Here is a 23,650-nt window from a genome sequence, read left to right as displayed (position 1 = left end):
TCCTTAGGGACTCCAGATCTGGATTTTTCCTTGGGGTTTACTCCTGAAGCCCGCCCCGTGAGTATAGCCGTAAGGTAGTGAAAGTCTGCGATCAGAGTTTTCCTTCTAGATGAGCTGCCAACCACTGCTGATGAGTCCTATTCTGTGTGAAGTGGAATGGTTTTAAGGCGCCAGTGACCTGCCTTTGTCTGATCTCCTGTCAGTAGAAACAGTTCCACTGGGCTTAGTAGCTAAGCCACACATGAAGGCCAGGAGCTGGACTTGGTTGTCAGAGGCTATTTGAGATGCATGCCATTAGAGCATTTAATAAATTGTAGGAGCTTATCCCCACTACTGCCCCCGGCTATAACAACCTTATTGAAGGCTTACTCACTACATTATACCCTATTCTCTAATCTGCTGTTGAAACCATGAAATTTATGTCAATGGTTATGTTCCATTTCTGGGCTGCTTCATTTGCTGAGGAGTTGTGAATGTTTCTGGACATTGTGTAATCTTTGGAAGACATCCGCACTTCTGACCTTGTATTACAAGGAAGGACATTGAAGCAACTGGAGTTGTTGAGACCAAGAACATTGCCTTGAGGAAGTTCTGTAGTGACATCTTGGGGCTGGAATGATGGATCTCGAAGTAGCACTATCTTCTTTTATGCAAGATTTAACTCCAAGTATTGCAGTGTTCTCCTTTGATATACGTTGCCTTCAGCTTTGATAGGCCTCTCTGATGCTGTAGTCAGTCAAATGTCAATGTCAAGAACACTCAAGGGTTTACCTTCACCAGTCCCACACAACACCTCTTCCCAACTCCAAATTCTGCTTCTCCCTTGCAATTTGCAGTCAATCATCAGATGTACATTTTAACCATTGTAACATTGACTTTAGCTTTGCCTATAGTGGAGTTTGATGGTTATTCTTAACATCTAGATATATTTGGAAGATTTATAACAGAATCATCTAGCAAAGGAAATAATTATATCTTCATGTATTACTCCATATTAGTGTGGTTTGTGGAAATCTGAAATAAAACCTGTGGGGTACATTTAGTGTCAAATGAAATTAAATTCGGAAAGGTGGAGCAAGTGATTTGCTGCATTTCAGCTCAACAAATAGAACAATTAGCTGCCCTTTTGTCTACTTTAAAGGAAGATGTTATGTCATTTTTCCTTCCATGGTATAATCCCTAAACATTTAGACTGCAAAATATTAGCATAGCTGCATAAATACCAAGTGATTTCATTTGTTCCAAATTCTCTTTGTTATCTTTCCTGAGATTTACTGAGCTAGAAGATTAATCACATTTAGTTAAAAATAGATTTTTGGGTTCAAGTGCCTTTGAATAGGCAGATACACTAGCAAATCTGAATTCTATTCAGTATGCTACAATAAACGAGTTGCTTTCTGAAAGTAGAAAGTGGGTTGGAAACTTAGATGCCAAGGAATCTTGTAATGCTTGAAATGTTTTTTATGTATATGTCCACAGAATTGTTCCCAGATGTTTTAAATGAATTGAGTCTTTAAGAGGGCGGGATTACATTGGATACTTAATCAAAATGAGAACTCAGAAATATTCTAATGCTGTGTATTACTGAATTATCACAGAATTTTAATTTATACATTTTACATTGTAAAAGAAAATTGAAGTGGTAAACCAAACTGGATTTGTTTTATATTCTTGAAAGTATACTTCAGGCATAATATACACTACATGTCAAGATCTTCATTCTTTAAAAATCGATTTCAGTACCATCCTCTACAATGCTTTAATATCACTAATGTTTCATCTTTAAGCATTTTATCAGTGAAAAGTTTGAGAGTCTGTTACATAGGGCCCAGCCCCTCACTGTTCACTAATGGTAGGTTTCTAAGTTTCTTGTCGAGCCTTGTAGTGGCTAGTCTAGGCATCAGTGCATCTCTCAGTGCACGCTCCTGCAACTGGGAATATGACAGTGAACAGCCTTTACTCATGGTCATCTCCTCAACCTAAAAGAACAGCAACGCAGATTATTGCATCTTATACCAAGTTGATAGCCGAACGATGTCTCACCTGTAGTGTTTTATATTTAATATATCAGTAATATTGTAATATATTGTTTAATTAAGCATTCTTTGGTGTTTACATAATGTTTTGCAGGTTATATATAAAAGTACTTAAATGGCAAAAGTCATTAAGCCACCATGTCTCGCTAAAAGTAAAAATGGAGTTTAGAAGCATCTCTTGGGGTCCTATTTTGTCTTCTAGTTAGTTATTCTGTTTTGTAGTTACAAAACAACAGTGGTGCTGACAAACGAGAGAATCTGCAGATGCTGGAAATGCAAGCAACACACACAGTATGCTGGAGGAACTCAGCATCTATGGATAAGAGTACAGTCGATGTCTCAGGCTGAGAGCCAAGGTGCTGCCTGGCCTGCTAAGTTCATCCAGCATTTTCTGTGTGTTATAGTGGCGACAAGTACGGTATGTTCTAAATGAACCCAAGATGACTACCTACTTGAAGTGCAATGAGACATTTGAGTTTTTTAAAAATCGTAGCAAGTTTTTTCTTTCTTCGCAAGAAGGGAAAGATGGTTGAATTTTTCAGAAAGGCAAAAAATGGACAAATTCACAGGTTCATAAACAGCGAGTACTACTGGGTGATAATTATAAATTTTTAAAAAGTAGAAGTGGTTGGCTACATTGGAAAGACAGATGTGTTTGATTACACTGGATATTGTACAAGGAGCGAATTGAGCAGTACTTTAAAGCAAATGGAATAGCCCATATATGTCAAACTCAAGGCCCGTGGGCCAAATCCAGCCCACGGTGGAATTATCTTTGGCCCGCGAGATAATATCTAATTACTATTAAAGCTGGCCCCAGTAATCGAAGCGCCTATGGCGTATGATATGGCTAATGCTGAGTTTATTCAGGTACCAGGTTTTCAGGGTTTTTAGTGTTTATTCGGCAGTCTTGCTCGGCAGTCTTCTTCATAAGAAACGGAATTTGTAAAGTGAAACACTTTGTAGTTATAGCAGAGTCTGAGACGCATGAGAGCAGCTGAAAAAACGGAGGCAACGAAAGCTGCGTTTGCACGCGTCCGACTGATCCAGCCCGCATGAAGCTGCATTTTGCTCAATCCAGCCCGTGACCTAAAATGAGTTTGACACCTCTGGAATAGCCAAATTGCTATAGAGTACCAGTTTTGCTATGTGTAATAGGTAGGAAAGCGTGCAGTTTGCTTGGAAGTTTAACTGGTCCAACAAATCCAGCTGAAATGAGCTCTGCTGATATTATGAAAGTAGTTCAGGAACATTTAAACCAAAACCATTATTGATTGTAGAATGCTTTAGGTTTCATAAGCAGCATCAAAAAGATGGGGAGCCCGTTTCAGCATATGTAGCTTAATTGAAGAGATTGTCCGAGCATTGTCAATTCATTTAGTTTAGAGATCGTTTAGTTTGTGGAATCTTACAAGAAGTCATTCAAAACTGGTCCCTAACAGAAGCACAACTCACATTTAAAAAAGCCGTTGAAATCACTTTATCAGTGGAAACAGCAGACAGAGATCCAATTGAGTTGCAGTCAGGAATAAAAGCGACTGTGAGTAAAATTGTAATGTCTAAACTGAAACCTGTCTGGCAGAACAAATTGTGTTACCACTGTGGCAGGGGCTCACATACACCAAACCAATTTAGATTTAAAGGTGAAACTTGCAGAAAATGCAACAAAGTAGGACACATACAAAGAGCATGTCGGGGCAGGAAAAAAATAAATGGACTGCGCAGGGAAGAGAGGAAAATAAAAAGGTTCAAAAAGAGCACTACTCTGCATGCTGTTGATGAAAAATATGATAATGATGAGAGACACAGGAGTGGGTAACCTGGGTAAAAGTGAAAACTGACAATAGACCAGCAATATTGATTACACCAAAAGTGAATGGTAAATTAATTAAAATGGAATTGTTCACTTGCTCAGCTACTTCAATCATTCCACAAAATGAGTTTGATCGGCATTTTAAAGATACTGAACTGAAGCCTGCAGATATCCAGCTAAGAACTTGTACTAAAGAAAAGATAACTCCTGTTGGAATGACATTTCTAACAGTGAAACATAACAACAACAAACAAGCTACATTGGGCTTGTATGTGGTAAAAACAGGAGTGCCATCACTGTGGGGATGTGAGTGGCTAGACAACTACAACTTGATTGGAGATCCATCCATGATTTGCTTGCTACATCCCCTGCAATAGAATCAACTGAAAGCGCATTAAAAAAGGTACTAGATGATGCCGTAGCAGTGTTCAAGGATGGCACTGGAAGACACAAAGATACCAAGGGTAAAATATTGTTAAATGAAAATGCCACACCCAAGTTTTGGAAAGCCTGCCTTATAGCATCCATGATTAAGCAGCCAATGAGCTAAATTGCATGGAGGCTGAAGGAATTCTTTACAAGATGGAGTGAAGCCCATGGGTATCACCAGTGGTCCCAGTTGCTAAGAAGAAAGGATCTGTGGGAATTATAATTGTGGTGATGTCACATGTAAGAACGTGATTGGACGGAGTTATGAGCGTGCACAGAAATGACAGAATAATCTAGAAGCATAGCAGCGTTAAAACGTCGTTGCTGTTTGCTGTTAAAGTTCTAGTTTTAATTCTTCCAGAATGTGGTTTGTTCTTAGTAAACCACGGTACGTATAAAGAACACAACATAGTGTCAGAAGTCACTCTGGAAGAATAACACCGAAACAGGAGAATCGAAGATAGTCGGGAAAAAAAGAGCGCAAACTCTTTCGTTGTTTGCTAACAGCTTTAAAAATGGAAGTTTTGCAACCCCCATCAACGCTTCAGCTGACGGGAAACACAGCTGAAAACTGGAAAAGATTTAAACAGCATTTTGAAATTTATTTATCAGAGAACGGAGCAGAAAATAAAACGGAAAAAACGAAAGCTGCGATCCTATTCCACATAATAGGGGATGAAGCAATTGAGTTATACAACCATTTTACTTTTGAGAATGGAGATAATGTGAATCTAAAAGCGATAATGGACAAATCCGACATTTTGCATACCGAAGCACAATGTGACGTATGAAGGATATAAATTTTTCATGTGTAAGCAGAAAGCTGATCAAACGATTGATCAATTTGTTACCGAATTGAGAAACTGCAGTAAAACTTGCAAGTTTGCAGGACTGACAGATTCTCTCATTAAAGACAAAATTGTTTGCGGATTTCTGGATAATAGTCTGAGAGAAAGACTCTTAAGAGAAACAGACATAAATTTGGAAAAAGCTTTGATTCTCTGCAAAGCTTCGGAATCTGTGACATCGCACGCTAAAGGGCATTTTATTGAGAGCTACGTAGACATTGTGAAGCGCGAACCTATTAGAAAAAATAATGAAGTGACAATGAAACCGAAAGAAAGCAAGACGTTGTTTGGAAGGAAAAAACTTTGTGATCGCTGCGGGTGGGAGCACAGACCTAAAAAGTGTCCAGCGTATGGAAAAATGTGCAATCACTGTGGTAAGAGTGATCATTTTTCACACTGTTGCAGAAATAGAAAGGAAATAAAACATGTAAATGCAGTGCTTGAAAATGAACGCGAGGAATTTTATATTGATGTGCTTTGTGAAAACAAACAAAGTAAGAATGACTGGACTATGCCATTGCAAGTGAACCAAAACATTATTCTGTTTAAATTGGATAGTGGAGCACAAGTAAATGTTCTTGCAGAATCTGAATTTAATACATTAAAGCCAAGACCAAAGTTACATTAGGCAAATATAAAAGTGATTGGGTATTCAGGTGCAGACATCCCAGTTAAAGGAACGTGTGGCAAAAGTATCACACAAAAATACTGTGCACACGCTTTCATTTGTGGTCGTGCCAAAAAATGTACAGTCAATACTTGGTTTATCTGCCTGTGAGAGACTGAATTTGGTGAAAAGAGTCTTAGTCCTGGACAGTGACACAGAGTCAGAATACAGCACCTTGATGAAAGAGTATGAGGACTTGTTCAAAGGGCTTGATTGTCTTCCGGGAGAGCACACGATTAAAATTGACAACACAGTGCCACCCGTAGCACATCCATGTAGAAAAGTGCCTTTTGCATTACGTCGTCAACTGAAAACAGAACTTGACAGAATGGAATGGCTAGGAGTCATAAAAATATTGATGAACCGACTGAATGGGTTAATTCGCTTGTTATTGTTGATAAGAAAAATGGAAAGCTGAGGATCTGCTTAGATCCAAGAGACTTGAATCGAGCCATTAAAAGAGAGCATTTCAAATTGTCTACTCGTGAAGAAATTATGTCACAATTTGCTAATTCAAAGTACTTTAGTAAATTAGATGCATCCTCTGGACCTTTAACACTCCTTTTGCCAGATACCATTTTCTCAGGCTTCCATTTGGAATTGCATCAGCTCCTGAAGTGTACCATAAAACCATTCACATGCTATATGAGCACATTGAGGGCGTGGATACTTCCATGGATGATATTATTGTTTGGGGATCATCTAAACAAGAGCATGACGCCAGACTCAGAAAAGGCTTTGAGGCAACACGCAAGGCAAACCTGAAGTTGAATAAAAGCAAATGTCAGCTAGGAGTGACTGAACATACCTTTGTGTGTGATATCATCAGCAAAGAGAGTGTGCGTCCTGATCCATTGAAGGTTTCTGCTATTGAGAACATGCCAAGACTGCATTGTAAAAAGGATGTTCAAAGGTTCATGGGAATGGTCAACTACAAGGGACGATTCATACCCAATCTTTTGGAACAGCTTGCTCCATTGAGGCAGCTAACAGAAAAGAAAAACGAATGGAGCTGGAATCATGAACAGAAGGCATGGCAAAATCTCAAGAACGTGCTCACCAAAGAACCTGTGTTGAAATTCTATGATGCAGAGAGACCCATCAAAATCTCATGTGATGCATCTCAGGCAGGCTTAGGGGCAGTATTACTCCAGAAATATGATCAGGAATGGCTACCAGTCGCATATGCATCTCGTACATTATCTGATCCAGAAACCAGGTATGCCCAAATTGAAAAAGAATTGCTCAGCATTGTGTTTGCTTGTGAGAGATTTCATCAGTTTGTGTCAGGGCAATCTATTGATGTTGAAACTGACCATAAGCCTCTGACTGCATTGTTTAACAAACCTTTAAGCGACTGTCCTTTGCGAATGTAGAGCAGCAACGAAGGTCCTCCACTCCTGTTTATTCTGGGCTAGCTTCTGAATGGTACATCAGGTGTAGTTCAGGGTCTTCAGCTCTCCCTGTACAGTTCGAAGCCAGGTATTCTTGGGTCTTCCTCTTTTCCTCTTCTGGTGTCCAGTGAAGGGCTATGTGTGTGACGTTAGGAATAACGGGCAGTAAGTAAGTAAGTAAGTAGAATTGTGTTACCTAAAAGTCTCCAAAAAGAAATGCTTGGGAAGATTCATGAAGGCCACCTAGGTATTGAAAAGTGTAAGAGAGGGGCACGGGAAGTGATGTTTTGGCCCAGGATGAATCAAGAAATTGCAGAATTGGTGTCTTCTTGTCAAATATGCTAACCTAGCAATCGTAAGGAGCCACTGCATCCACATCCTAGTCCTCAGAGACCTTATCAGAAGGTAGGCGTTGATCTGTTTGTAACTGACAACAAAGATTATCTATTAATAACAGATTACTACTCATTGTATCCTGAAGTGTGTGGTTTGGGCAGAACAACAGCAGAAAATGCAATTACATGCATGAAATCAGTTTTTTTCAGACATGGTGTACCTGATGAAGTTTTCACAGACAGTGGTCCACAATTCAATGGTGAATGTATGAGATATTTTGCTCATGAATGGGGCTTTGTTCATACAATATCTAGTCCATTTTTCTGTCAGTCCAGTGGATTAGTTGAGAAATTGGTAGGAATTATCAAGAAACTGATGCACATAGCAAAAGATAGTGGAGATGATTTTTATAAAGTTTTGTTAGCCTATCGCAGTACTCCACTTGAATGTGGATTTTCACCTGCTCAGCTTTTGATGGGATGCTGTTTGAGATCCAATCTGCCAATTGATGAGAGCCTCCTGAGAACAGAGGGAGGTGAACAAGTGGAAAGTTAGAAAGATGAATACAAAGCAAAGCAGAAAACGTACTTTGACAGATGTTCTCGTCAATTACCTGAACTGCACCAGGGAGATGAAGTGAGGATACAAGACAGAATGAACACATGAACACAGAAAGCTACAGTACTTGAAGAAGTACAACCCAGATCAGACATGGTCCAAACAGAAGAATGAGCAGTGTTGAGAAGAAATCACAAAGACCTCAAGAAAGAGCCAACTCCAGAGTTTCAGTTAACTGATGCAGACCAGACAAATCATGAAAATAACAACAAAACACAAGAACTGTGTGAACCACTTAGAGGGTCGACTCATGTTCCTAAACCCCCAGAGAGACTGATAGAGACATATTAAGTTATGCATTTGTTTTGATTAATGTTGCTAATTATTTTCTTTTTAAGGAAAGGAAGATGTGGTGATATCACGTGTCACGTGTAAGAACGTGATTGGACGGAGTTATGAGCATGCGCAGAAATGACAGAATGATCTAGAAGCATGACAGTGTTAAAATGTGTTTGCTGTTAGATAATTAAGTTTTAGTTTTAATTCTTCCAGAATATGGTTTGTTCTTAGTTACCTACAGTTCGTATAAAGAACACAACAATAATGGCACCATCAACCCAGTACTGAAAATAGATCAATACCCTTTGCAAATCTTTCTAGAGGAAAACAGTTCAGCAAACTGGACTTAACTGAGGCCTACCTACAGCTGGAGATGGAAGAAGAGTCTAAAATGTTTCTTACCATAAACACTCACTGATCTTCAACCATTAGTGTCCATTTTCAATCCACTGAAGGATGTTCCACAAACAGCAGAAGCATGAATGCAGAGATTAGCTCTTGGGAGTCACAACTGCAAGACCAAATTCGAGGGGACGACTAATCACAAAAAGGCTGATGGATTGTCCTGTTTACCCTTGGAAAATGAAATGCCTGAAAAATTTACAAAAGAGGATACTCCTCTTGTTATACTCCCTCTAATGCCAATTAAAAGTCTCCCTATTATGGCAGAAATGATCCAGGGAGAAACCAGAAAAGACCCCATACTGTCGCAGATGTACATGGCAACTCAAAGTGGCTGGAAAGTACAGCAGAAACTCCAGTTCACCCATTTTTACCAGCACTGGGATGAACTTCCCCTTGATGGAGGTTGCCTTATGTGGGGAATGGTGCTCATCCAGATGTAGTCAAAATTAAAGAGTTGGCTTGAATTTTTTTTTTGGTGCTCTGAGATAGATCAGAAGATTGAGCAGCTTGCCATGCAGTATTTGGGATTGCAGTATATCCAGAAGATGCCAAGAGTGGTATCTCTCCATCCCTGGGAATGGCCTGCACTGCCCTGGCAGTGGATTCATGTTGATTTTGCTGGATTACTCATGGGCACAAATTTCCTGGTAGCAGTGACCAGAAGTTTTCCCAATAGCATCCACTACAGCCTTGCACACTGTTGATATGTGGAGAAGTGTCTTCTCAAGGACTGGTGTTCCAGAACACTTGATCAGTGACAATGGACTGCATTTTGTTGTGGAGATTTTCTGAGATTCCTGAAAATAAATGTAATCAGCCATATTACATCTATAATGTACCACAAATGGCTTAGTGGCAAGGTTTGTCCAGAGTCTAAAGAACACACCACGAGCAATGTCAGCTGAATCCACTACACTGTCATTGAATCTGAAGCTCATTATTTTCCTCTTTGCGTTTTGCATTATGGCACACTCCACAACCAGCAACTCACCGAATAGACTGTTCTTGGGTCATCCCTCGTATTCACACTTGGGACTCCTCAAACCCAATCTCAGAAGGTGCATGCAGTGCCAACATCTGAGACAAACTGAAGGCTCCTCAGACAAGGAGTTTCGATATTTCACTCCTGGACAAGCAGCCCTAGTTAGGGAATACAGAGGTGTTCAAAGATAGATGGATAGATACTTTATTCATCCCCATGGGGAAATTCAACTTTTTTCCAATGTCCCATACACTTGTTGTAGCAAAACTAATTACATACAGTACTTAACTCAGTAAAAAATATGATATGCATCTAAATCACTATCTCAAAAAGCATTAATAATAGCTTTTAAAAAGTTCTTAAGTCCTGGCGGTAGAATTGTAAAGCCTAATGGCATTGGGGAGTATTGACCTCTTCATCCTGTCTGAGGAGCATTGCATCGATAGTAACCTGTCGCTGAAACTGCTTCTCTGTCTCTGGATGGTGCTATGTAGAGGATGTTCAGAGTTTTCCATAATTGACCGTAGCCTACTCAGCGCCCTTCGCTCAGCTACCGATGTGGGTACTCAAGAAGATTAAGAACAGAACTAGACCACTCTCCTACACAGTGGAGGTCGCATCTGGTGTCATATGGAGACGATGCATCGTAGGAGGCCCCAGAACCTGAGATTGTTTCATAACCACAAGTCTCACCTGCCAAGCAGTTTGTTAGGAAAGACAGCCCACAAGAGTAAGAAATCCTCCACAGTGATTAAATCCTTTGGTCTGATTGGGATCATTTAAAAGTTGTTCTGCTGTGGATGGATATATTGTAGTTGTATCATATGGTATACTGTGTAGGCACATTAAGATGCATTTCAATGTTGAACTAGAGTTCATAACTAAGCAGGAAGGAGTGTTGTCTATTTAATATTTCAGTAATATTGTAAATATATTGTTTGATTAAGCATTATTTGTTGCTTACATAATACATTATGGGTTATACTGTGTATTGATTAAAACAGGAAGATGTTGGGAAACATAAGAGTACTGAACTTTGTATTAGCTCAATCATATTAAGTGTTATTTGGTAACTGGACTGACGTAATAAACAGTACTGTGCAGAAGTCTTGGGCACCCAAGCTATCTATATCTAATTAATTAATATACATAAGACTTTTGCACAGTAATGTATGTAAAGGTACATAAATGGCATACGTCATTATGCTGCCATGTCGTATTTATGTGTCTCGCTAAAAGTGAAAACAAAGTTTAGACACATCTTTCTGGGTCCCTTGCTTTTCTTTTGTTTTGTTTTATGTCTTGGAGTTACAAATCATAACGTGCAGCATCTCAGTTTCTGAGCATCTTTGTGGATGCTCCTGATTTGGCCTTGGTGACTATTTACATTTTCTATAAATGTTGATTCCAGTGGGGAAGCACTTGGCCCATTATCAGCCCATCGAAGTTGTAATACACTTTTAACCTCCTCCCACCCTTATCATATCAGCATCTCTACAAAGAAGTCAAGACAAATTGTAATTCAATAACACATAGTTCAACCAGCTACCTAGGGTGCAGTTTCTGCCAATACAGCTGGCTGATTGTCATTTCTGTGAGAATCAGTTGTTATTCATTAAGTAGGACTCTTGTTGTTGAGTTACAAAATGAAAGAAAAACAAGGGAGCCCAAAAGATGCATCTAAACTTTGTTCTTACTTTATATGACATGGCGGTATAATTATGTGTGCCATTTATGTGCCTTTATATACAGTACTGTGCAAAAGTGTTAGGCAGATACGTATTTATATAGCTTGGGTACATAAATAAGCCTTTTGCACAGAACTGTATATTACGTCTTTCCAGTTACCAAATAACACTTAATGATTGAGCTAATACAAAGTTAAGTACTCTTATTTCTGTTATGGGTTTGAGTTCCACTTCAGAGGTTTGAACACGAAAGTATACGCTGACATTCCAGTTAGAACAGAGGGGAGTGCTACACAGTCAGTTCCACCTCCAGAATGATATATTAACATCTTTCTTAGATGGGTGTTTGTGAAGTTATCTCTGGTGCATTGCAAAGTTATCCCCTCATCTTATGTGATGGATGGAGACAGATTGTTAGGTCATTTTCATATTCTTATACAATTTTGCTACATTACTTACATTACAACTGTGAACAGACCTCTAAAAGGCTTCACTAGATGGAAGGGTGTCTTTTTCATGATAGTGGTGTAAAAGGCACTATGAAATGGAAGATTATTACTGTGCTTTCCAAATAATGTACATGCAGTGTCATGATTTTGGAAGATGTACAGTAGTTCTTTTCAATGTATAATTATTCTGTTCAATGCAGCTATTTCATAATGTTAAACATTTTGAAATTACTTAATTGATTATTAAAAAAATATACATTAATTATTCACCTACATATGACTGGTGCATTTTGGCACTTTAGGTAATGGAAATTCACAAAATACTACGAGAAGTTTGAGATATTGAGTAAAAATTTGGCCTGATGCAATTTATAAGAGAAAATGTAAATAAATAATCATCAATTTTGTTTTCAAACTCTCGTTTCTTGATGCATGAGCAAATGGCGTATCTTTGCACTACGGATGATCATAATATGGATCATTTTCTAGGAGCACAACCCTCCCTGTAGTGTAGAGAAAGCTTGTACTGTGATCCTCATTCTTAGAGCCCATTTAATATTGCCATTGGAAAAATCATGTAACACCTGGAGAGTATGTTTATAACTACATTTTTTCACAACATTTTTCATTCTTGAATAACTTTGCTTAACTTGTCACAGAAAATTTGTAGATGCTAATAATGTCAAAAGTCTTTGATGAAAGCAGTGCCTGAAATATTCCAAACATCAACAATACTTGTTTTCCATTGTACTGGGGAGAGCTCTGGGCAAAGAGTTACAACCTATAAACGTATTTTTATTTTTGATTCATAGGCTATTTCCTCCATGATTTCACGGACATGCTGTGGAATCAGAAATTGCAACATTCCTGGGAGCTTCTTTTCCATCATGCTGTGGTAAGATACTACTTCACGTGTTTACAGTCACTTGAAATCGGCTCAGTACACTGCATCAGATCTTGCCTGCATGGGTACCTTGATCTGTTTTTTAAAATGATTGCAGCATTAGTGGTGTTTTCCAACCCAGAATGAACCATGATCTCATTCATTTAGTATCCTTTCACCTACTGAGTTCACTGATGCCCAGCTGTGCCCCAAGCTGCTCTTTAGGAAGTTGTTTATCTGTTTATGGGATGACTGCTTTATACAGGTGTAGGTGTGATTTTTTTTCTCTCTCTTGCTTTTCCTTCACGAAAAGAAGCTGAAATCAGTAAATTTTATTTTCTTAGTTTAATGGTTGATTTCTGGAAATTATTGAAAAAAATGTATTTCCAATAATATATTCACATCTATAGAGTTTAATTATTTGAATTATAACAAAACTTATTGCATAATTTCTTGCAAGGTAGAAGGAGGCCACTTGACCTATAAGGTCAATTCAGGACCTTGAATGATGCAATTTCCAGCACTTATTTCTCTTTAGCTATATCTTTTTCCGCATGGACCCATCAACTCCTTACCCAGATATACCGGGGTTAGTTTACAAAGCATGCTTTTGAGATATGGAAAAAAAGCTAGAGCCCTATGGAAAATCTGCATGATGTTAAGTAGAGCATGCAAGTTGCACGATAATACATAGGAGCGGAGTTTGGCCATTGTCTCCATCAAGTCTGCTATGCCATTTGACCATGGCTGATTTGTATTCTCTCTACCTAAAGAACTTCCTCCTCATCTCTGCTCCACAGGGATGTTCTTCTATTCAGATGCTCTGCCCTCTGGTCTTAGATTCTCCCACTATTGGAAACATCCGCTCCATCTAGGCCCTTCCATATTCAATATGGTTAAATGAGAAACACCACTAAGTACAGACCCAGAGGCACCAATGCTCCTCCCACGTTAATTCTTCATTCCCAGAATCTTTCTCATGAACCTCCTCCGTCGTATTTTTTAGATATGGCTCTCAAAACTGCTCACGATGCTCCAAATGCAATCTGACCAATTCCTTCCAAACCCCCATCATTAAATTTATTTTCTAGTCCTCTCAGAATGAATACTAACATTGCATTTGCCTTCCTTACTACCAACTCAACCTGCACTAGGACCCCCAAGTTCTTTTGCACCTCTGATTTCAGAATTAGCTCCCTGTTTTAGAATAGGCCTTTATTCCTTCTGCCACAGTGCACTGCCCTGCAGTATATTCTATCTGCCACTTTGCCCACTCTCCTAATCTGTCCAAGCACTTCTGCAGACTCCCTGCTTCCTCAGAACTGCCTGGTCCTCCAACTATCTTAGTATTATCTGCAAATTTGACCACAAAGCCATCAATTCCATCATCCATATCATTAACATATAACGTGAAAAGTAGCAGACCCAATAGCAAACCCTGTAGAACACCATCTGTCAGCAAGAGCCAACCAGAAAAGGCTCCCCTTGCCTCCTCTCAGTCAGCTATCCTTGCTAGTATCTTTATTGTAATACCATGGCTTTTATCTAGTTTAGCAGCCTCATATGTGACACGTTGTCAAAGGTCTTCTGACTATCCAACTAAACAATATTCACTAATTCTCCTTTGTCTACTCTGAGTGTTATTTCCGCAATAAATTACAACAGATTTATTAAGCAAGATTTCTCCTTAAGGAAACCATGCTGACTTCAGCCTATTTTTTATTGTGTGCTTCCAACAATCCCAAAACTTCATCCTTAATAATGGTCTCTAATATCCTGCCAACCACCAAAGTCGTCTTAACTGGCCAATAATTTCAGGCCTTTTACTTCCCTCTGTTAAAGCATCAATGAATAACTTTATTTGCCATATACATTTGCATATATTGAAGAAGAAGAAGGCCCTTAACTCCGAGTGGAGTCGTCGTGACGGTGTTTTTTTTTAGCAAGCTTTCTTATTTTTATTTGGCCAAGTTGCTAGCTTGACGCTCAACCCAGCATGGATGGAAAGCGTGCAAGGGAGCTGGCTGGATTCGAACTCGGGAGCCTTCGCTCCTAAGTCTGGCGCTGATGTCACTACACCACCAGCCGGCATATTTGCATATATTAGGCGTGTTGAAATGACATGCTTAAAAAAAAGCACTCAATTATAAAGAAATATATAAAAGTACTTAGAGGTTAAAGTACAGATATGGAATAAAATGTGCATAAATACATAAATACCAGCAATGTAAAAACATTATTGAAAGAGGTTGAAAGAGTGGAATGATATTTGCAAATTTCCAATATTCTAGAACCACTCCAAAATCTAGTGCTTCTTGTAAGATTGCTACTAAATGCCTGCACAATCTCTTCTGTTAACGTCTTTCAGAACCTAGACGTAGACAGTACTGGAGATCAGGGCTAAACCTCGGTCACAGAAGCTGTGAGGTAGATACACAAGTTACTGCCTCATTGTGGAAAGGGGATGTAATTGGAAGTAGATATGGATCTTAAAGGCATTTGTTTAAAGTTCCAAGTAAGATGATTAATTTACAAATGAATGATCGTGGAGTTAAATACATTTAATTTGGGATAAGAACAATAGGTACTGTATGTTTTCAGATAGGACCGTGAGTTTTATTTAGGGAACCACTCTGGAAACCTACCTATCATGTTTAATATAATAACCATTGTAATGAAATATAACTATTCATCTAAGATTATTGATAACCTGTTAGTAATTAATAAACAGTGTAATTGAGAGTATAAGCTAACAACAAGTTAATGACAGATTAAATTAAAGAAAACCTGGGGAAAATGGATTCCATTTTAGCTAAATGTGAACTCAAAAGTATAACAGATTCAGAATAAATGATGGAAAACTAGGAATATCTGAGGTCCAAGGGGATTAAGAAAATGCATACAAATATCACTTAAACATAGTAGTCCAGACCAATAATAATCAAAATTTAATGGAATGCTAGTCTTTTGGTCCATAAAGCAAGGATATGTCAAATGAACCTTTGCTACAACTATAAATGGCAATAGTTGGATCCCATCTAGAAAATGCGCACAGCTGTCAGGGTTGTAATTTAGATAGTACTTTAAAATAGCAGGGCAAAGATCCACTTTGATGTTTCCATGGCTTCTGTCAGGATCTGAAACATAAACTGCTTCCCAGAGTACATAAAGTTATGTGGTGTTGAATATTTCTGGATTTTAAAAAGGAGTTTATAGGGTGTAGGGGGATATCTAGTACAAGCCATTGTGGGGGAATCAGTACTTCATATGAATAGTAGTAGCAGGATGGAACTTCCTTCCAAAAGCAAAAGATATTCATTCAATTATTTGAAAATAAAATGTTAGTAGTTGTTTGTCTTAGAAAAGTATAAAAAGATACAAAGCAAAGGCAGAATGTTAGAGTAAAAATGCAAATGTACAATGATCTCATTCAACATGTAACATGAGTGCACCTTGTGTGTAATGGGCATGTTGCTAGACACAAGTTTTCTGCTTAGAGATAGCTAGGAATAAACCTTCCTTGCTTCTGTGGCGCTTCATTATCCTCTGCTTTCCTCATGCTCCTTTCCTATCATGAAAAAGAAACCTTACCATCAATGCAATTGGAAAAAATGCATTGAAGGCAACTCATAAAATGGCTGGAAAAGTACGACTTTGTTTTGTTTCATTTAATAATCAAGGGGAGAAGAGCTTTTTTTTGTTAAAGTTATGTTCTTTTTAAAAATACAGTGGAATAGAGTGTTAAGGAACGTGATTTCAAGAGGTGTACAAAAGGCCAAGACAACAAAGTTTACACAAATAAAAGATTCTGAATTAGCTTGCTTTGAATGAATGTTGTTGAGACTTTTGAGAATGTGGGCATGTGATTGCACTGAGAATGAACAAATCTTCCATTAAATCACTTGTATGAATTAAATTTAGTAATTCCAGTGCAAAAAAAACCTACCAAATACATGAGAATTTGATTTATTAGATTGATTGAAAAACATTCAGAAATAGAGCTGTGCAAGATCCTTTTGATTTACTTGAAAGGTACTTCTAACCCTTTTGAAAGTCTGTCTTGGAGAATGTCATATAGTGTGTCTCAGACTTAATTGAGCTTCAGTTTTCAACTTCTCAGATATGGTTCTGCCTAATTAACTTCTGTGAACAAACTATTCCACTCTTAATGGTGGTTCTATACAGGGTTTTGTCATGTCCATATTGTATTAGTGGACATAGTAACATTTGAAACCCTTCAGAGCAATTGAGATCATTCTTTGAAGTTTTAAGATCCTTAAAGAACATGGCCATCATACTCTTGAAATTGGTGATTGGGCTACATTGAGAATCCAGTCATTTTATATTACCTGCCTACACCACTGTGTCTGAATACCAAGGACCAAATGTGCTGACCCTCTACATTCAACAGGTTGCCAGTGTTACGAACCCCGTAACTGGGTCACTTACCAGCAAAGATAGAGAGGTCCGTTGAAGTCTGATGGTACTATTTTTAACAGTATTTATTGGTAAAAATACACAAAAATAATATCAATGCAAACATACAGATAATATACGTCGTCAGTACTAAATCTAAAAGTGCGGGTATAATAATAATCAAAAAGAAATAAGCTCTATCGTTGTCTAGGGGATAATGTATTGTCCGATGGAAATATAAAAGTCACTCAGTTCATTCAGGCTGCAGCTTTTTGGTTGGAGAGAGAGACAGATTTTTAGAAACTTGCCAGCTTTCCTTTATCCAATCTTGATCCGTATTCGTCCTTTAGCGAGGCCGTTCTGTGGAAGACTTGTCATCCGGGCAAGGATGGACACACACAAGCCCCCACCGGTCTCATACGTTTCTCCTGGTACGTCTAAAGGGGTTGTTCCCCAGACCCTCTTTTATCCTTACTCGCGGGGTCTCAGATGTCAATCAGGTTGGGATGATACAGTCCCTCAACCAGCCCACTCTGGTCATTCCCTGAGGGCTTCAAAGAATAGTACAGTACTCAATGCACAATTCCGTCTCCAAGAGACAATGGCCGTTATCAATGGTTCCGCCTTTCTGGGGCCAGGACAAATTCCAAACCTGTGTATTCTGAACGTCTCTCTCATATTTCCTGGGTCCCAGACCCGAATTAATAGCGATCTTGCGATTCTCGAAAAGGAGGGGGCTACTTTGTACCCTTCGGCCCCTCAGAGTTGTGGCACATTCGTAACACCCCCTTCCTTGAACGCGTTTTTACCATCGGTAAAAACGAAGTAATACAGAGTCTGAGAGGATTTTAGAATCTAACACAATACAAAAGTTTTTTTTTCACTACAGAGTAATAGAGTTATACATTCAATTCAGCATCTAAACAGTTAATGATTACATTGTCACTTCCTTTAATATCTTGACATCTTGTACCTTACTAAAGTCTTGTAGCATCAGACTTCAATTTAATAACCACCTATTTTTTTTTATTTCTTTCCTTCAGCAAACAAAAACTAAAGAGTTGTGATCTTAGCTTACGTGTATACTACAAAAGTTCATGCAAAAGACTAATCTTTATTGTTACTTTCAAACTTAACAGTCAATCTTCCATGAGTGAATTTTGTAAGGGGATTCCCAAGCAGGAATTTCTTTGTACAAAAAGAGGTAAAGAGCCAAAGGCTGTTTTGTGGAATTCCCATTAAAATTGGGGAGGGAATCAGGGAAGCCTTGTGATTCTTTATTTTGTGTTTATTATTTATCAGCAGTTGCTGGGTTATTCCTGTTACAGTGATTTATGTCAGATAGTAAAGCTAACTTGAAAGGGTTAATGAAACTGAAGTGATTACGTTCCCTTTATAGAATCTAATAATGAAAATCATTACAATAAAATAATGTCAACTTACTTAGCATTTCACAACATCTGGTCAGAAGTAAAAGACCGCTGGCCAAACGTAATGAAATATATTACAAATGAAAGTGGTAGATATTCTCCATTGGCAAATGTTGAGAGTGTCTGTATTTAGATTATCAAAATGAAGATTTGTGATGCCCTCACATACTGTTTAAGATCATTTGTTAAACAAAGGTTTGTAGTATGATAAAATCTGTAACTTGGGCAAATTTGGGAAATCCAAATTCCAGTCTGAGGCCTGGCTGGGGGGATCTGTTGAATAATTCCAAGTTTGCAGGAATGCTTAAGTCATATGTTATTTCGCCCACCCTGTTGTGCTAATAGTTAAAACTTTGCTGTTTGTAGTCTTTGCAATCTAGAGCATGCTCATGACTTTGACTGTCAGTTATATGGAAATTGGCAGTGTATTTTTCCTGCCGCCTCCTCTTATACAACAGTAGGTGTGATTTATATCCATGAACCTGCCAACATTAAGCATGTACTCAGAAAAGCATAACCCGTTAAGTACAAGGATTGTATAGTGGAAATCACTGCACTTTTAAAAACAATAAAATGTGATTCATTCAAATAGTTAATGGCACTTCAGAATTACCCTTGTAAAAAATTTGGTAATTACACAGTCCTCAGGAAGTTTTGATTCAACGTTTAGTCAAGTAACATGCCTATTCCGTTCATACCCCAGAAGTGTTAATAGCATTAGATATTTCTCCTCACTGTTGTTATTTGATCAGAGCAACAGATTACATTACCACTCCCTGACTTAATACAATTGCTTCATTCTCACAGGAAAATGCAGGTCTGACATGGAGTTCCCATTAGGTAGCTTAGAGGATTTTGTACATGTTTGTATGAAACGTCAGCCAAGTTGGAAGTTTTCTATCTAATGCAATACGAAGAAATCCTTATTTATTTTGTTTCCAATGAAACAAATACTTTACTGTATTTTGCAGTTGTTCACAATCAGTATAAATGAATATTTAAAAATAGGAGTAGCAAGCCATTCAAGCCCTATAAACTTCTTCCAGATAACAACACAATCCTGGCTGGTTATCTATTTGAATACCTGCTGTACCTCCTCCTTGAATATACACTCAGGTACCTCCTGCATCTAATAAAGTGACCACTGATTGTACAGTATGTTAATGGTCTTCTGCTCCTCTAGTCCATCCAAGTCAAGGTTCAATGTGTTGTACATCCAGACATGCTCTTCTGCACACCACTGTTGTAATGCATGGTTATTTGAGTTACTTTTGCCTTCCTGACAGCTTGAACCAGTCTGGCTATTCTCCTCTGACCTCTCTCATTAACCAGGCGTTTTTGCCCACAGAACTGCCTCTCACTGGATGCTTTTTTATTCTTTTTTGCACCATTCTCTGTAAATTCCAGTGTCTGTCTCTAGGGACTTCTGTGTGTGAAATCCTAGAGTCACTTGGAACACACTTCCTCATTCTGATGTTTGATTTGAACAACTGAACCCCTTGATCATGTCTGCATTGAGTTGCCACCACATAATTGGCTGATTAGATATTTGCATTAACGAGCAGATATACATGTGCGCCTAATAAAGTGGCCACAGGGTGTATATATTAAGAGTAGGAGTAAACCGTTAAGCCCTTTTGACTTGGTTATTTAACAATTGGTTCCACTGCCGAGCACTTCACAAGGTCACAGCTCTTTCGATAGAAACATTTATCCTCATTTTGTTTATAAATGACCTATAGGTCTCCATTGCAACATCAGTAAAGATGCCTTGCTGCAGTTGCACCAAGCCTAAGTTTGCTGCAACTGCCCGAGTTTGCCAAGCTAATTCCTGAAATAGCGGGGCTGGCACATGTTAATCATGTAGGCCTGTAGGCATTAGAATATAGAGGCCATGACTCCAGCATCAGAAAAGTCTTACACAGGATCAATATACAGTCTGCTTTCCTGAAGGCTTGCTGGATGTACAAAAACATCCAGGTCTTGCATCTTCCTTTCCCCAGTCTATCACCATTCACTATTGTTTTTAGAAACGTATTTATCAGTCTTGTCAAAGGCAAAGCCCTCTCCATCATCTTGCACATTTACAAGGAGCGCTGCCACAAGAAGGCAGCATCCACCATCAAGGACCCCCATCATCCAGACCATGCTCTCTTCTTGCTTACAATCATTGGGCAGCAGGTACAATAACATTGGGTCCCACCGCACCAGGTTCAGGGACATTTATTACCCTCCAACCATCAGGCTCCTGAACCAGCGTGGGTAACTTAACTCACCTCAACACTAAACTGTCTCCACAACCTATAGATTTCATGTTCAAGGACACTACAACTTAGTATTGTTTATTTACTTGTTATTATTTGCACAAATTTGTCTTCTTTTGTACATTGGTTGTTTGTCAGATTTTGTTGTTTATAGTTTTCATAAATTCTGTTGTGTTTCTTTATTTTCCTGCAAATGCCTACAAGAAAACGAATCTCAAGTTAGTATATGGTGAAGTGAATTTGCTTTGAACTTTGAGAATGGAGTCACATTTTTCCACATTAACTCATTCGTCCATCCTGTCTGAATCATAATGGAGCTTCTTTGCATTCTTGTATCTCATATTACTCACCACCCATCCCACACCCAGTTTATATAGTTTGCACATTACATTCAGTTCCCTTGTTCAAATATTGATGTACATTGTGACTAGCTAGGCCCAAGCACCAAACCCTGTGGCGCCCCACTAATCTGTGCCTGCCATCTGCATGGCATTTTTGCGAACACCATAATTTGCATTCTTTTATTGCTTTTCCCTTTGTATTACTTCAGTGTACAAATGTATGAAATTATCTGTTCTCATGGCACGCAAAACAAAGTTTGTCACTATACCTCAATATAGCAACAAAACCAATAGTAACATATTGTTTCAGTTTCAAGCACCTTTCAGTCAGCAAGTCCTTGGCCTCTACCAATGTAGTATCAATCTCATGAGCTTCAATTTTATATACTAGCTCTAGTGTGGGACATTATCAAAAATCTTGTGAGCATCTACAATATGTTGAAGACAGTGCCATCTGCAATTTCTACTTTGGTTACCTCTAGTCATTACGTTATGATTTTTTTCATTTGGGAATAAGTGGTTGGCATCAGTCTGTCTCGGAGGACGATGGGTGATGATCACCATCATCATAAGCCTGGGCAGAAGATATCGAGATCCTGAGATGCCCAGTCATCAAGAGCCCCCTCTCGGCCTCACCAGTATAGTCCAATTGAAAGGTTACAAAGCAATACGTTTAGCACCATCTCCTGCCATGATGAGGCCACTCTCAGGGGTGAATCGGGGCAACAATGTACTCCACCTAAGTAGCCTCTGAACTGATGGGATGAACATCAATTTCTCCTTCCAGTATTTTTTTTTGCTTTTTTTTCTTTTCCCCTTCCCCTTCCCTCTTCTATTCCCCACTCGTCCTTCTTGCCTCTTCTCACCAGCCTATCACCTCCTCCTGGTGCCCCTCCTCTTCCCTCTCTCCTGTGGTCCACACTTCTTCTATTCAGCCCTTTACCTTTCTCACCCACCTGGCTCAACCTATCCCTCTTCCTTTCCAGTCCTGACGGATTATTTACTTTCATAGATGCTACCTGACCTGCTGAGTCCCTCCAGCATTCTGCATGTGTTGCTCTGGATTCCCAGCATCTGCAGAATCTCTTGTGTTTATGAATAACAAATATCATTCTCGTGGTTCCTGATGTTAACCACTGTTTTGCTTCTTTTTATATGATGTTATTGGAATGCAATGATGTCATTAGAGTTTTATTGATTTTGACCAAAGATGCCTACTTGGAAAATTTTGCATTTACGTGATAGAAAATGTAGGCTGTTTCTCTCAGAACTTTTTTGCAAGGCGAGTTTAAGAGGGGTTTATAAATGCCTCCCTGCAAGACAATCAGCAGAGACTATTCTGAACAGTTTTTCAAACTATTTATCCAAATCTAAGATGGCCTGTAGTTGTTTCTGTGTCTAGGCAACTAACATGCACTGGCTGTATCACTTTTTTGTCATTCAGTACACAGAATCTACATTCTTTTTTCTTTTTTTTAAATTTTTTTATTAGTTTTTCAAAACATTTTACAAAATTAAAAACCTCAAATCCCAATGAGGAGCATTAATACAGAGCAAGGTTAAGCATACAATAACAATATGCTACACAGGAAGAGAATTTAACAAAAAAGTACCTAACTTAAAGACAAGTGAGCTTAGTGTCCTCCCCAAACCCCATAACACAAGAAAAAAAACAATTCCAGACCAACCACCACACAATATAGAGAGTATAAGTCCGGACAGTCAAACTCCCAGACTGTAAATACACTTAGCAACAGAGGATAATAATGCCTACTACCAGAGAAAAAAAAGGGAGCTGAAAGCAAGGGACTGAAAAGAAAAAAAAACCCTAGTCAAGAGGAAGGTTATGAAAGTACTCGATAAAAGGCCCCCAGATCTTATGGAACTTTAAATCCGAATTGAGAACTGAATAATGAATTTTTTCGAGGTCCAAGCAGGCCATAATGTCGTTAAGCCATTGCGCATGAGTGGGCGGGGCAACATCTCTCCATCTAAGGAGGATCAAGCGTCTCGCCAGAGGAGAGGCAAAGGATAGTATTCGGCATTTGGTCGGACCCAGACATAAATCTGTCTCGCCCCAAAAACCGAATAGAGCAATTAAGGGGTTAGGTTCTAGGTGCTGATTCAGAATACCCGATAGTGTAGTGAAGACATCTTTCCAGAATTTCTCCAAGCTAGGACAGAACCAGTACATATGGATGAGAGAGGCCACGCCCCTCTTGCATTTATCACAGAGCGGACTAAAGCCAGGGTAGAATCGAGATAGTTTAGATTTAGACATATGGGCTCTATGAACAATCTTAAACTGTAAGAGACAATGGCGAGCACAAAGAGAGGTTGAGTTAACCGATTTGAGAACTGAGTCCCAGCTC

General features: G+C 38.8%; 1 protein-coding gene across 1 annotated transcript in view; it reads left to right on the top strand.

Annotated features, from left to right (window-relative positions):
- tlcd2 (TLC domain containing 2) overlaps positions 1 to 23,650 on the top strand; it is a 57,631-nt gene that overhangs the window by 7,323 nt on the left and 26,658 nt on the right. Inside the window, exon 3 of the mRNA XM_073053489.1 lies at positions 12,757 to 12,839. Within this exon, the coding sequence (XP_072909590.1) occupies positions 12,757 to 12,839 (83 nt within the window). The remainder of the gene's footprint in view (positions 1 to 12,756; positions 12,840 to 23,650) is intronic.

The sequence above is a fragment of the Hemitrygon akajei genome, chromosome 8, assembly GCF_048418815.1.
Source record: "Hemitrygon akajei chromosome 8, sHemAka1.3, whole genome shotgun sequence".
Lineage (NCBI taxonomy): Eukaryota > Metazoa > Chordata > Chondrichthyes > Myliobatiformes > Dasyatidae > Hemitrygon > Hemitrygon akajei.
This window is presented reverse-complemented; position numbering and strand designations above follow the sequence as displayed.